The following is a 15,229-nucleotide window of genomic DNA, read 5'->3' as shown; positions in this document are numbered from 1 at the left end:
ATGCTTTTGTTTCTCAGTTTGTGGAGGTGCTCGCTGTTTTCCTTCGTTCTCTAGTTTACTGAGAATTTATTAGCTCTCGATGCATTCCTTACTAGTGCTAGATGAGAGCAAAATAGTTCATGTCATCACTTTATGTCATCTTTTGAAACCAATAAATAGTTTGGTTTTCTTTAAAATGTGTTCATTCCAAGATATATATATGTTTGAGAATGCTGCTGAACATACAATATTAAAGAGCATGCCAATATATGTGTCAAAGCACCTTAGTGCATTAAACATTTAGCAAATTCTTCATTTTTTAATGTTGCAAAGAACTAGCAGCGAGTAATGGAACAACCTTTCATTGGCTACATCAAAATATATGTTTTTTACTCTATTGAAGATTTACTGTTAAGAGAGCAGTGGCACAATATATCAACTGTATTAGAATATATCAAGTGTTGCATTGTATGGTGGCTGTCACTGCAAAACAGATCATCCTCAACTTGCCATCAACAATGTCCCAGGTGATAGAATATTTGTACTACATTATTGTCTCTGGTGCACCATGTTTGACCTTCAGAATGTATTATGTTGTTGTTATACATAGGAAGGCATGTACTTAGGTATGTTTCTTTTATATATGTGAATTACCAATGAACTAGGAGACAATTAATGCAATCATGAGCCCTTGCATTTTAAGTGGTAAATGGACAAATACCTTATAAATTTATTTATTCATTCATTTCATTACCAACAACAATATCTGCATCCAGATTTTATTATTATTTTAATGCTCTTCTCACAATCATGTCCCCCCCCCCATTAATTTTTAGAAGCCTACATTATGAATACCATGTATCTGTTGGTATATCCACAAAGCAATGGCCAAATCAGTTATGAAAATTAAAAAGACAAATAAAATAAAGAAGCACCAAGATTATGGTTATTCATTGCATTCATTTTTTTCATGTTGCCTTTTAGGAAGACAAACCAGAGCAGGACCTTCACGTTGTACAGTAGGACTCTGGGGAGTGTTAAAGAGCAGAGGGATCTCGGAGTACAAGTACACAATTTCATGAAAGTGGAATCACAAGTAGAGAGAGTGGTGAAGAAGGCTTTTGGCACTGTGGTTTTCATCAGTCAGGGAATTAAGTAAAGAACTAGAACATTATGATACAGTTGTACAAGTTGGCGAGGCCACAGGGAGTATTATGTTCAATTTTGGTCACACTACTATGCGGAAAATGCCATTCAGCTAGAAAGAATGCAGAGAAGATTTATGAGGATGTTGCCAGGACTTGAGGGCCTGAGCTATAGGGAGAGGTTGGTAATGCTGGGACTTTATTCCTGGGGCACAGGAGGCTGAAGGATGATCTGAATGAGGCAAATAACATTATGGAGGAAATAGATAGGGTGAATTAACAGTCTTTTCCCCCAGAGTAGGGGTGTCAAGAACCAGAGAACATAGGTTTAAGATGAGAGCGGAAATATTTAACATAAACCCGAGGCGCAAAGTTTAAGCCAAGAGGGTGGTAGATATTTGGAATTAACTGCCAGAGGAAATAATTGAGGCAGATTCAATAACAACATTTAAAAGCTATTTGGACACATATATTGAGAGGTAAGTTTAGAGGGATATGGGCCAAACATGGGTTAATGGGACTAGCTTAGAAGGGATGTACTGAACAAAAGAAGACAGTGCTGGAGTAACTCAGCAAATCAGGCAATATCGCAGGAGAGCATGGAGGGTGATGTTTTGGGTTGGGACCCTTCTTCACTCTGATTGAGGTGGGAGGGCTAGAAAACTCAAAGAGAGGGGCGGGACAAAGCCCAGCAAGTAATAGGCCAACACAGGTGAGAAGGTTTAATTGATAAGCAGATGGTTGGACAAAGGCCAGAGTTGAAAAGACAGAAGATATGAAACAAAAGGATTGAAGAGTTGCAAATTGTAAAATAATCTATTATTTGTCTCAGTTCCGAAACATTCTGTTTACTAAACATATTTGATTACCTGAAGATATAATTCCCAGTTCTAACAAAGTCTGCCAGATTCCTTCTGCCTTGGTCCGAGTGCTGATGAATGGACATTGATGAAGCAACCAGTCCACCATTTCAAATCCCACGGAGCTTCTCCTATTGAGAAATAGATTAAACTTTCAATTTTAAAGTGATATATTTTAAATGTTTGCTATGAAATATTATCTTATCTATTCATTTGCATTTTGCGGAATATATTACATTCTGTTTTTTTCTGTTGCACTTCCGAGATTAGTTTAGTTTAGTTTCGTTTAGTTTAAAGATACAGCCCAGAAAGACCCACCGAGTGCGCTCCGACCAGTGATCCCCGCACATTAACATTATCCTACACATATTAGGGACAATTTTATATTTATACCAAGCCAATTAACCTACAAATCTGTACGTCTTTGGAGTGTGGGAGGAAACGAATGAGAAAACCCACACACGACACGGCGAGAACGTACAAACTTTGTACGAACCCGGGTGTCTGGCTTTGTAAGGCAGTAGCTCTACCGCTACGCCACCCATTAGTATGGATGTCAGGGCTTATGCGTAGAAGACAGGAGAATAGGGTTAGAAGGAAGAGATAGATCAGCCATGATTGAATGGTGGAGTAGACAGGATGGGCTGAATGGCCTAAACCTGCTCCTATCATTTATGAACTTATGAGAATGAAAAATACACAGTCTGTTGCGAGGAAATATTTAAATAACCTGTAAGGATCAGATATAATTTGTATTTCAATGTTTGTTGTTTCAATGTGCTAATCCACAAAGTCGCAAATCACTCTGTGAATTTATGCCCACAGGTTAAAACAATCAAATAAAATCACTATTATTTGTATTTTGTGACTGTCGCATACATAAATATTTTTGCAAAGAATAATCAATGAAAAGTTTGAAATCGCTTTCTAAAATTCTTTGTAAGCTTTTTTTCAGAACATTTGTTATAAACAAGGAAACATGGCAGACAATTTCCACACAGCATGCTTGATATCCCTCTTCATGGACTGATTTATTTTTACTTACTTGAATTTCCCTGTATCAGCTATTCGATCTTTCAGTAAGTGAGGTGCCAGAGATACAAAGTTGTCCCTTAGTGCTCGCCCTGCACAGCAAATGGTCTCCGAATATATCTATGACAAAGAAACAGGTAACGGAAAACTGATGAGATAATTATGAAGTAGTGCAGGCTATTTGGCTCAGTAAAACTAAACAAGGTATTCTTATTAAAATGTATTCGATGGTCACATCGCACAGTGAACTGGCACAGATCTACTTGCACTTTATTCTGTTTAAAACTGTTCTAATTTGTTTCATTGGGTTGTTTAAATTAATACTGACTAGCTAATTAATTTATTGCATCGTATGGGAGGCGCATTCCCAATCTCGTTGTGCCACTGTACAATGACAATAAAGATATATTGTATTGTATTGTATTGTATTGTATCACTAGCTAGGTGTCGGCTTCAGTATTGTATACTGAACACTGGTAAAAACTATCTTCACTATCCATTGCAAACTCTTTTCAGACCAACAATACAATCTCTACTCATTACTGATCCTCTCCCAACAAATATCAAGCAAAATCTACCCAATTAACAATGTTTACATCTAACTAGAGATTGCATCACCCACCCCTCATCCTCAACACCCTCCCTGACCACCAAGGCCCTTCCGTGACTTATTAAATCCTCGCTGAAACCTACGCTACTTTCCCCTGCAAATCCCAATGCTTGATCCTCATACCAACTCCTCAATTCATCAATTGATCACTGACCAAACTACCCATCTTGCTTAGGTCCAGCCCTAGAACTTCCAGATTTCACTTGCCCACCACAATAAGGAAACAGGCAAAAGGAGGGCCTTCAATGTACAGGGCTGATTCAAGAGGTCATGATGCCATGAGCTCATGAGATATTTCAGCAGTGAGTCATTTGTCAGCCCAAAATGAACCAGTTGAGTGTCTTTATAATCTAATTTCAAGAGAATCAATATATATTAACAAAATTGAGGTAAGAATATACCACAAATGCAGAATGAGACCAAATGAAGTAAGGAACATAATAGTGCCCAATGATTGCATCCATCTATTCTAGGGATACAAGTTTAGCTAGCACATTAGTGTCAAACAAGGCTCCTTTGCTAATTTTGCATCCAAGTATTTCTGCAGGCAAACACAGCGAGCCTAGTTACCCTCAAATCTGTTATTGCATTTCAAGGTTTTAATGGTAGCCATTTGATAAATAATGTAGAATCACAACATTGACAACTTTGCCAATCCGGTTGTGCAAGAAGTAGAGAAGAGCATACTTTTCAAATGTGCGTTTCCTATAACTCAGGCACTTCTTTATACCACACAATATAAAGGGTGACACTGTGGCGCAGTTGCTGCCTTACGGTGCCGAAGTTGTTGCCTTACAGCGCCAAAGATACAGGTTCAATCCAGGCTACGGGTACTGTCTGTATAGAGTTTGTACATTCTCCCTGTGACCACGTGTGGTTTTCTCCGGATGCTCCAGTTTGCCTCAAGAAAATATATTACAAAATGTTTAGAATTTTTTTTTTCTTTGTTCGCCGTTCGGAGTCAGCTTCATGTACAAGTTACATTGTAAGAACGATTGGTAGATACCTTCACATGCAATATTCGCTTCAAGACCCCCGGTCTTTCTTTCCCTCTCGCCCCCATCTCCATATTCGCATCCCAATCTGTACGATATTTTCATGCAATGTTTAATTATTCCCCACGTGCAGGTCTGTAAGGATTCTGAAAATTGTCCCTAGTGATTGCTGGTTGGCACGGAGTTGGTGGGCAAAAGGACCTGTTACCATGCTGAATCTCTAAACTAAACAATAGACCATCCAGAATTATTACCCATTTGGCAAAGAGAACGCTTCATACTAATCAACTATCTACAATTCAGCAGAGAATTATGATGGTCGACTATGGAATTATTTTCTTTTGCACAAATGGTTTGAAACATGGCCACTTACAATAATCAGATGATTGTTCTATTGGCTTCTGGATACAGAAACAATGGGCAAATGGCCTACTAAGAGTTTATTATACTGCCTACCTTTCTTGTGGAATTTGATAGATTGGAATCAGCATTCTTTTCCAAGTTTCCTATCTGCTGACAAAAAGATTATAACCATTATTATCATGCTCCGAAAGTAGAATATCAAGATAAAATCTGCCAAAACCCGAGGAATGATGATAGAATCCATCAACATGCCAATGAAATTCCTTTGGTTCGTTGAACCAGTGTGCTTTAATTTGGTTTAAAATATAGTAAAAACATGAAAGTTTGCATATTTTAAGTCCATGGGGATTGCATTTAATAGAATCGATTTCAGTCTTTGGACAGGTTTCCATGGAGAAATGGTATGTACCGAGGAGGTTTGTTTCATCAGTCAGAGACTTAAGACAAGTTTTCAGTGAGATCTCATTGAAATTTAATTGCAAGGTAACCAGAACTTTCTCAGTTACAGGCAGCCAAACAACGATTTAACAGCACAAAGATGGTAATCCTTGTTACTGCAGGCAAATTACTTCCCCTCAAATTGTATGAAGATAACAGCCAGAGTTTGCAACAGATATGAAGTTAAATGGATAACAAGTGAACCCAAGGACCATCACCCATCTCCCTCCAGTCATTCGTCTCCACCCCAGTGTACATCAATACAATACAATACAATATATCTTTATTGTCATTGTACCCAGGGGTACAACGAGATTGGGAATGCGCCTCCCATACGATGCAATAATTTAAGTAATTAACAGCAACCCAACGAAACGAAACAATTGTAACAGTTTTTAGACAGGGTAAAGTGCAAGTTGATCTGTGCGTTGTGGCCATCCGGCTCAGCAGGACCGGTTCATAGCAGCTATGGCCCTGGGGATGAAGCTGTTCCTGAGTCTGGAGGTGCGGGCGTAGAAGGCCTTGTATCGTCTGCCCGATGGAAGGAGTTCAAACAGACTGTTGCAGGGGTGTGAAGAGTCTTTGTGGATGCTGGTGGCTTTTCTGGGGCATCATGTGTTGTAGATGCCCTCCAAGTCTGGTAGCTGTGTTCCAATGGCCCTCTGAGCTCTATGGACTACCCGCTGTAGAGCTTTCCTTTCTGCCTCCGTGCAGCTGAGGTATCACACAGGGATGCCATGCGTTAGGATGCTCTCTATGGTGCAGCGGTAGAAGGTCGTCAGCAGCTGTTGGGGTAGACCAGACTTTTTCAGTGTTCTTAAGTAGAACAGTCTTTGTTGTGCCTTCTTGACCAGCGCAGCAGTGTTATTGGACCATGTTAGGTCCTCCGAAATGTGAGTGCCCAGAAACTTGAAGCTGGACACTCTCTCCACACTGTCCCCGTTGATAGAGATCGGGGCATATTCCCTGTTATGTGACCTACGGAAGTTGATGATCAGCTCCTTGGTCTTGGTGGTATTTTAGGGACAGGTTGTTATCCGTGCACCAGTCCGCCAGGTTCTGCACCTCCGCTCTATAGTTTGTTTCATCCCCGTTGGTGATAAGCCCGATCACCGTTGTGTCGTCTGCAAACTTGACAATGGTGTTGGTGTCGAATGCAGGAACACAGTCGTGTGTGAAGAGGGAGTAGAGCATGGGGCTCAGAACACAGCCCTGTGGTGTGCCGGTACTCAGGGTGATAGTGGAGGACAAGTGCGGGCCCATTCTCACTGCCTGCGGTCGTTCCAGCAGGAAGTCCAGGATCCAGTCACATAATGACGAGCTGAGGCCTAGCTGGTGGAGTTTGGTGATGAGCTTTTTTTTTTTTTTTTTTTTTTTTTAATCAAAAATATTTATTCAAATATTAAAATAATATATACAATGCAATAAAACCAAAACAGAACCCACCACCAGAATATTATACAAACAAATATACCTATTAAAACTATCATACAATTATACTACAATCCCCATCCAGGATACATCCAATCCCCCGCGGTGCCCAGCGGTCCCGGAATTCCTCCAGGGTGCCCGTGGACAGCGCGTAGTCCCTCTCCAACACCACCCGGGCACGGACGTAACCCCGGAAAAGGGGCAGGCAGCTGGCTCGGGCAGAGCCCTCTTCCGCCTGGCGCCGTGAGTCTCGGATGGCCAGCTTGGCCTGGCCCAGGAGCAACCCAACAAGGACATCTTCGGCCCTACCCTCTCCCCTACGCACAGGGTGTCCAAAGATGAGGATGGTGGGTGAAAAATGCAGCCAAAAAGCAAGGAGCAGCCCCTTTAGATATTGGAACAGGGGCTGCAACCTCACACACTGCATGTACACGTGGTACACAGACTCTTCCAACCCGCAAAAGTGGCAGGCGGCTGGTGAGTCTGTGAACCGCGCGAGGAACAGGTTGCAGGGGACTCCTCGGTGCAATATCTTCCACCCCAGGTCCCCGATGGAGAGGGGCAGAATTCCTGCGTAGAGGGACCCCCACCGCGGGGTCACCTCGCGACCGGAAGGCAACACTGACCGCCACTTAGTGTCCGGACGGTGGACCAGGGCGAGGAAGTGCAGGGTGTGGAGGAGGAGCCCGTACAGGACACGCCTCCCTGCGTCTCGGAGGGAGATGAAGGGTGTCGAGGAAATGCGACTCATGTTGTGTGGGACCGGCTCCCGGGAAGGATTACGGCGCCTCGGTCCGACGAGTACTTCCGGCTGAGCGGGGGTTTGCTCAGCCGCAGGTGCTCCACACATTTGAGCCTCTCCGACACCCAGCGGGGCAGGACAAGGGCCGGCTGCTCTCACGCCTGGGCCGCCGCCCTCCGTCAGCGGAGGGGGGGCCCGGTCGACAGCAACCAGGTTCCAGACTCTCAGCAAGTCCCGGTAGAAGCCGGGCATTCCCAGCAGGATAGCACGGCTGACGCCCACCATCGGGATCCGCGTACCTGCTTGAAGGCAGCGGCCCCGTTGGAAAAAGTGTGTCGCCAGCACGTGCCACCTGGGAGGACGTTCCGAGTACAGGTATCTCTGCAGAGTCCTGAGGCGGAGAGCCGCCAACTGGGTGCGGATGCACACCAGCGACTGCCCGCCCTCCTCAATCGGGAGACTCAGGACCGCTGCAGAGACCCAGTGCTTTCCGTTGCCCCAGAAGAAGTCCACCAACTTCTTCTGGATGATCCCAGCAAAAGTGGCTGATGGGACCAATGTGGTCAATCTGTACCAGAGCAGGGAAGCCACGAGTTGGTTAATGACCAACACCCTGCCCCGGTAGGAAAGCACCCTGAGGAGACCTGACCAGCGCCCCAGCCGGGCGACGACTTTCAACTCCAGCTCCTGCCAGTTCGCCAGCCAGGTCTCCGCGACGGGACTCAGGTAGACTCCCAAGTAAAGGAGGCGCGTGGTGCTCCACGTGAAAAACCGCATCTCCTCAGGGAGGGAGTCCACCTGCCATGGACCCACCAAGAGTCCAGAACATTTCCCCCAATTGATCCTTGCAGAGGAGGCGGCCGAGAAGACTCGTTGGCACTCGCGCATCCTCTGCAGATCAGCGGGGTCAGTGACCATGAGGAGCACGTCATCGGCATAGACCGAGAGGACCACCTCCATATCTGGCTCGCGTAGAACCATGCCCGTCAACCTCCTCCGAAGCAGACTAAGGAATGGCTCCACGCAGATGGCGTACAGTTGGCCTGACATGGGGCAGCCCTGACGTACTCCTCTGCGGAAGGGAATGGGAGCCGTCAAGGATCCGTTGACCTTGACGAGGCACTCCGCAGTGGTGTATAGAAGTCGGATCCGGGCCACAAAGTGCGGTCCGAACCCAAACGCCCGCAGAGTCCTTACCAGATACTCGTGATCCACCCTGTCGAAAGCCTTCTCCTGGTCAAGGGAGAGAAAGGCAGTGGGTACACCGGTCTCCTGAGCCAGGTAGACCAGGTCCCGGACCAGATGGATATTGTCCTGGATGGACCGGCCCGGGACCGTGTAAGACTGGTCAGGGTGGATCACTTGGGCCAGCACTGGGCCCAGACGGTTGGCCATTACCTTAGCAAAGACCTTGTAATCGGTACAGAGGAGGGAGACCGGGCGCCAGTTCTTTAGTAGGCGGAGATCACCCTTCTTGGGCAGAAGGACCACTACAGCCCTCCGCCAAGACAGGGGCATCTCCCCGGTCGCCAGGCTCTCCCTCAGGACCATGGTGTAGTCCTCCCCCAAGGTCCCCCAGAAAGTGCGGAGGAACTCTGCTGTCAGTCCGTCCAGGCCAGGGGATTTGCCCCTTTGAATCTGATGGAGGGCCGCAGTCAGTTCGTCTAGTGTCAGGGGGGCGTCCAGACGCTCGGCACCCTCCGGGCCGACCGTGGTTAGACCTTCCCACAGATCACTGCACTCGTCCACGCCGGAGCTATCCGGTGAAAACAAGGTCCCATAAAAGGAACGAACCGCCGCGTTGATGTCTTCTGGTTCGGTGACGGGGGAGTCATCGTCAGCGAGCAGCTCCACTAACTGCTGACGGACTCCCCGCCATTTCTCCAGCGAGTAGAAGAAGGGTGAACCGCGGTCCAAATCGTGGAGCATTTGGATCCGCGACCTCACATACGCGCCTCGGGATTGCTGTAACTGCAGCTCCTTCAGCGCGTCCTTCTTCTCCTGGTATTCCCTCCAGAGGGTCGGGTCCCCACCGGTCTGACTTAGACGCGAATCCAAATCGAGCAGCTCACTCCCGAGCTGTCGGACCTTGGAATCGCGTCTCTTGGTAGACCCCCTAGTGTACTCCTGACAGAAACGCCGGATGTGGGCCTTGCCCACGTCCCACCATAGCCGCAGGGAGTGAAATCCTCCCCTCTTCCCCTTCCAAGTGGTCCAGAACCTCACAAACGAGTCCCGGAAGCGGCGATCCTCCAGCAGCCGGTTGTTAAAGTGCCAGTACGCGGACCCTCCCCTCGTGCGCAGCAGGGTAAACTCTGCCCACACCAGGTGGTGGTCCGAGCAAGGCATCGGCCGCATGGAGGCCGCCGAGACCCGGGAGACGTACGCCCGAGAAATGTACAGGCGGTCAATGCGAGAGCCACCCCCCTCTGACCTCCTGGAGAAGGCACTGGAGTCGGGGTGGAGGTTCCTCCAGGTGTCTACCAAGTCAAAGGAGCCCACGAGCTCCTTCAACTTCTTCACCGACTCCTGGCCGCGCTGGATACCTGAACGGTCTCCTTCCTCGAGGGTACAGTTGAAATCTCCCCCAAAGATCACGCAGTCGCCAGGGTCGATGGAGCTCAAAAGGGTAGACACCTCCCGGAACAGGCACGTCTGCAACACGGCGGGCTTGGGGGCGTACACGTTGACAAAATGCAACGGCACGCCATCCAGGCGCACGGCCAGGTGAAGCAAGCGGCCTGGCACCAATTCCTGGACCTTTAGGATTTCTGGCCGGAAATTCGGGGCCAGCAAAATGGCCACCCCACTGGAAATGGAGCTGAGGTGGCTCATGAAGACCTCACCACTCCACTCCAGGAGCCAGGTGGACTCGTCTCCTGGGATGGTGTGGGTTTCCTGCAGGAAGCTCACCGCATATTTCCCATCCCTCAGGGTTGAGAGATGGTTAAACCTGCGGAGAGGCCCCCTGCTGCCATTGATGTTATAACTGGCTATGGTGATCGCCATGTCAGAAGTACACTAGATCCCCTCACCAGTCCCCTGGTCACTGACAGCAGAGTCGCCTTTGCCGCTACGGACCCTAGATGGATTGGCAGTGCGTTTCACCTTCCGGATCTTGGCAACAAGGGACGCTCTACTGCTCCCTCTACCCTCAGCAGGAACGACGCTGCTCTGGGCCTCGGCGTCCTTTTCCAGGTCGTCCAAGAAAGACCTGAGCTGACGCCGGTCGTTCCCCTTCACCCCCATCCCTCCCTTCACCCCCGTCCCTCCCTTCACCCCCGTCCCTCCCTTCACCCCCGTCCCTCCCTTTCCCCTCCCCTTCCTTTTGAGGATGAGGTTCAGGGAGCTGGTGACCCCTTGTAAGTTCGGCCACCGGAGGGAGGCCAGTTTGGGCCGATGTTGGGCTCCTTCGGTGGCCGCGATGAACTCGCGGATCTCCTCCACTGGAATGAGAGGAGTGGCGTCGGGGGCAGCGAGAACATCCATTGACTCATTGCCCGAGGAGTCCTCTTCCACCCCCCCACTGCAGATGGAGTCACCGTTCCCATCCTTGGACACACCTTCTGTGCTTGAGACTCCCGCCCCACCCTGTGCAGCGGTTGCCTCTTCCCCACCCTCTGGTCTCACCTCCACCTCAGTCCCCACCGTGGGGCCAGTGGCAGAGGGGCCTTCCTCGGGTGTACCTGGGCAGTCAAGACCATTGACAGTGGGGTCTATCCCTCCACCAGTTGGGCCCAGAGTGGACTCTGGTGCCCCAGACTCAGGGAGTCCCTCTGGAGCCAGGTCCTGCGGGAGAGAAGGGCTGGTTTCCCCTTCCCCCTCCCCCCCTACTATCCCTAACTCCACAGGCGTGTTCTGCACCTCGTCCTGGGTGGGTTGCTCCTGGGCTTCCTCGGGTGCATGAATTGGGATTCCCTCCCCAACAGGAATCTCTCCCTGCTCCATTACACCCGAGTGGTCCCCATCACCACCCTCCCCAGAAACCCCTTCAGAGCATGGAACCGGGGCCTGAACCAGAGGGCAGGAGTCATCCTCCACCACAGCACTCCCCGCCCCACTGGAAGATTCCCCTATGTCCCCCTTCTGCTCCTCCCTGGAGAGATTCCTCCTTCTTTTTTTCGAAGGGGAGGAGCTCACAGACTCTGGGGTCACCTGAGCAACCCTAGTCTGCGGCTCCCCCTCCTCCCGCCCAATCCCCTCTGCCCCTGGCTGGATTATGGGGCTTGCGGACTCCCTAACGGGAGGTGACGGGATGGGTGGCAAAGTCTTATCCCCGGGGGGTTTGTTCCCCAGGTGCCTTATCTTCTTCGTCACCTTGCTCCCCTTCTTTTGACCCTCCCCATCCCCAGGGTTCCCTGGCTCAACTACAGGGGGAGTGGGAGTGGGGGGGGGAGGGGGGTTAGTGGCACCGGAGGCGGAGGCCTCCGCCCGGGATTTGGGGCAATTCCTCCGAATATGCCCCACTTCCTTGCAGGCGTGGCACCTCGGGCGGTCCGATGTCCAGAAGATGGTGAAGTCTCGCCCATCCTGCTGGACACAGAAGCGCCCGTCGACCACCTCCTCCCGGTCCAGCAACATTGTCAACTGGCGCCGGAGGGAGAGAACGTGCTGCAAGTCCTTCCTGCGGAACCCCATGGGTATTGGGGTGATGTCGGTGAGGATCTTCCCCAGGGTATGAAGGTGGGGAAGGAGGGCCTCGTTCTTGATGCAAGGCGGGACGTTGGATAGGACCACCCGCTGCGCGGTGGACCCCAGGGGCTCGACCTGTAGGAAAAGTCCACCCACTGTGACCCCTTTACATACAGTCGCGTTCACCCCCTCAACAGACTCCAGAAAGAACACGCCCTTCCCAAACATTTTTCCCACATACACAATGCCTACAGGCTTGGCTGCCGCTGCCACAGCAGCCGCGCAGTCCTCCAGGTTCATTTGGGGGGGCAAGTAGCACCTGACCCCATGTTCAAAGGGTAGGTTCCTCATGGGGAACCGGGCCCCCAGAGGAGCAGCCGAAGCAGCTGAAGCAGCCGCCTTAGCATAACTCCCCGAAGGCCCCGATCCCCCAGAACGCTGACCCTGCATGTTATCAGGCACTACAGTGAAACAAAAAACACTGATACACAAAGACAAAGACAATCCAAAAGGCACGGGGCCAAGTCCAAACACACAAACAAGTGTAGAACAGTTCAAGGGAGGGAGGCGAGTGGTGTTGCCTCGAACGTCAATAATGGCGGCTCCCACTAGAAACTGCTGCGTCACGGCCTCTTGGCCTGGGTATCTCGGCTCTCCTGCGTTCCCTGGTGAGCTGCAGACTTTCTCAAGCAATCCCCGCTGGTCTTCGCTGCTCCTGCAGCAACGAAAGGGATTCACCTGCAGTCTGTTATTGTTGGAAGCCTATCTCTGATAGAGAGGAGGCTCCTTCAGCTCCAGGTCTCAAGGCCACAGAAGAAGGTCGAGGGTGTAGAAAACTCCCACACCGCACGAAAACCAGACCCGTCCGGTCAGTAGCGACGAGGCAGTGTGGGGGGGGTTGTTCTGGACGCAGGTGTATCAGTCCAGACAGGTTTTTCTCCCCCTTTTTGTGCGCCACAGTTTCCTGGCAGGTTGCCAGCCTCAGTAGTGGGAGCTGAGCAGTCAATTGATAACACCGCTCGCAGCCCCAAAACACACAGAAACCTTTTAAAAAGATTTCTGTAGCGTCGCAGCGATACCCAAGGATGTTTAGAGTACCGCTGTACCTCCTCCGAATTCCAAAAGATGTTTAGAGCTCACTCGTTCGAGTGATTGAGACAGAGCTCCGTAGCACCACACCTGAGCTTGGTGGGGATGACCGTGTTGAAGGCGGAGCTATAGTCTATGAATAGCATCCTCACATACGTGCCCTGTCTCTCTAGGTGAGTCAGGACAGTGTGAAGAGCCAGAGAGATGGCGTCCTCTGTGGATCTATTTGCCCTGTATGCAAATTGATGTGGGTCCAGTGAGTCAGGGATGCTGGATTTGATGTGTGAGAGGACCAGCCTCTCAAAGCGCTTCATGACTATCGGCGTTAGGGCAACCGGGCGGTAGTCGTTCAGGTTGGAGATCTTTGCTTTTTTCGGCACCGGAACTATGATAGCCGACTTCAGGCACTTGGGGACCGTAGCTAGAGATAATGACAGGTTAAAGATCCTGGTGAATACCTCAGCCAGCTGTTCAGCACAGTCCTTCAGTACCCTTCCTTGAACTCCATCCGGTCCTGCAGCCTTGCGTGGGTTGACCCTTTGCAGAGCGCGTTGTACCTCCTGTGTGTTCAGTTGCAAGACCTGTCCCACCGCCTCGGCTGGGGTTCTTTCACTCAAGGTGGTTTTGCCAGTTTCAAAGCGGGCAAAGAAGGTGTTAAGCTCGTTGGTCAGTGCCATATCGCTGTGGGGGCAGGCAGGGCTGCTCTTGTAGCCAGTGATGTCCCTGACACCCTGCCACATGCTTCTGGTGTCCGTGGTGTTGAAGTGGTCTTCCACCCGTTGCCTGTGGGTGTTTTTGGCCCTTTTAATACCTTTGTTCAGGTTTGACCTGGCAACACTGTATGCTGAAGTGTCACCAGATTTAAAGGCATTGTTGCGTGCCCTCAGCAGGTTCTGTACCTCCTTGTCCATCCAGGGTTTCCGGTTTGGGAACATCTTTATCTCCTTGTCCTCCGTGACATTCTCCACACAGCAGTTGATGTAGGAGAGCACAGTGGATGCGTATTCCTCCAAGCCTACCTCTGAACCATAGGTGGCCTGTTGTGCAAACAGGTCCCAGTCGGTGCGATCAAAGCAGTCCTGGAGTTGTAGGGTGGCATCCTCGGGCCATATTTTGACCGTCTTTATTGTGGGTTTGGTCTTGCAGATGAGGGGTTTGTATGCGGGCAGTAGAAACAGTGAGAGGTGATCGGATTGTCCCAGGGGTGGGCAGGGGAGAGCTCTGTAGGCGTCCTTTACATTGGTGTACACCTTGTCCAGTGTGTTTGAGCCCCTGGTAGGGCACTGCACATGCTGATGGAATTTGTGGAGCGAGGCTCGTAGGTCGACCTGATTGAAGTCCCCTGCAACAATGAAGGCACCGTTGGGGTGGGCATCCTGTTGCTTACTGATGGCCGAGTGTAGCTGTGCTAGTGCTAGGTTAGCATTAGCCTGTGGGGGAATGTATACGGCCATGATGATGACCACCGTAAACTCCCGCGGCAGATGGAATGGCCTACATTTGAGCATATCAAAGACCTGATATGAATAAGGGTTACTTTGTCAAGAGCAGATCTTGTCTGACCAAACCTTTTTTGAGAAGGTAACAAAGTGTATTTGCAAGGGCAGTGCAATACATATGGTTCACATGGACTTCCACAAGGTCCCAGGGCAAGATGGTAAATTGAATCCAAAATCGCCTTGACAATAGGTGGTAGAGGGGTGTTTTTGTAAATTATTGCCTGCGACTAATGGTGTTCCGCTAGTCACTGGGATCAGTGCTTGGACCCTTGAAGTTTGTAATGTATGTGAATGACTTGGAAGCGGATGTACTAGGTATGATCACTAAATTCACAGAAGACATTAAGATTTGTGGAGTTATAGAGAGAGTGATCTCAAAATTTAGAAAACTATCTTTGGAATATTAGTGATTTT

At 49.7% G+C, this 15,229-nt stretch overlaps 1 protein-coding gene across 1 annotated transcript in view; it reads right to left on the bottom strand.

Moving 5' to 3' along the window:
* LOC144605941 (rap guanine nucleotide exchange factor 5-like) overlaps positions 1 to 15,229 on the bottom strand; it is an 82,607-nt gene that overhangs the window by 38,492 nt on the left and 28,886 nt on the right. The window contains exons 2-3 of the mRNA XM_078421640.1: positions 3,030 to 3,136; positions 1,994 to 2,115 (exon numbers count right to left, since the gene is read on the bottom strand). Coding sequence (XP_078277766.1) covers positions 1,994 to 2,115; positions 3,030 to 3,136 — 229 coding nt within the window. The remainder of the gene's footprint in view (positions 1 to 1,993; positions 2,116 to 3,029; positions 3,137 to 15,229) is intronic.

The sequence above is a fragment of the Rhinoraja longicauda genome, chromosome 2 (genome assembly GCF_053455715.1).
Source record: "Rhinoraja longicauda isolate Sanriku21f chromosome 2, sRhiLon1.1, whole genome shotgun sequence".
Classification (NCBI taxonomy): domain Eukaryota; kingdom Metazoa; phylum Chordata; class Chondrichthyes; order Rajiformes; family Arhynchobatidae; genus Rhinoraja; species Rhinoraja longicauda.
This window is presented reverse-complemented; position numbering and strand designations above follow the sequence as displayed.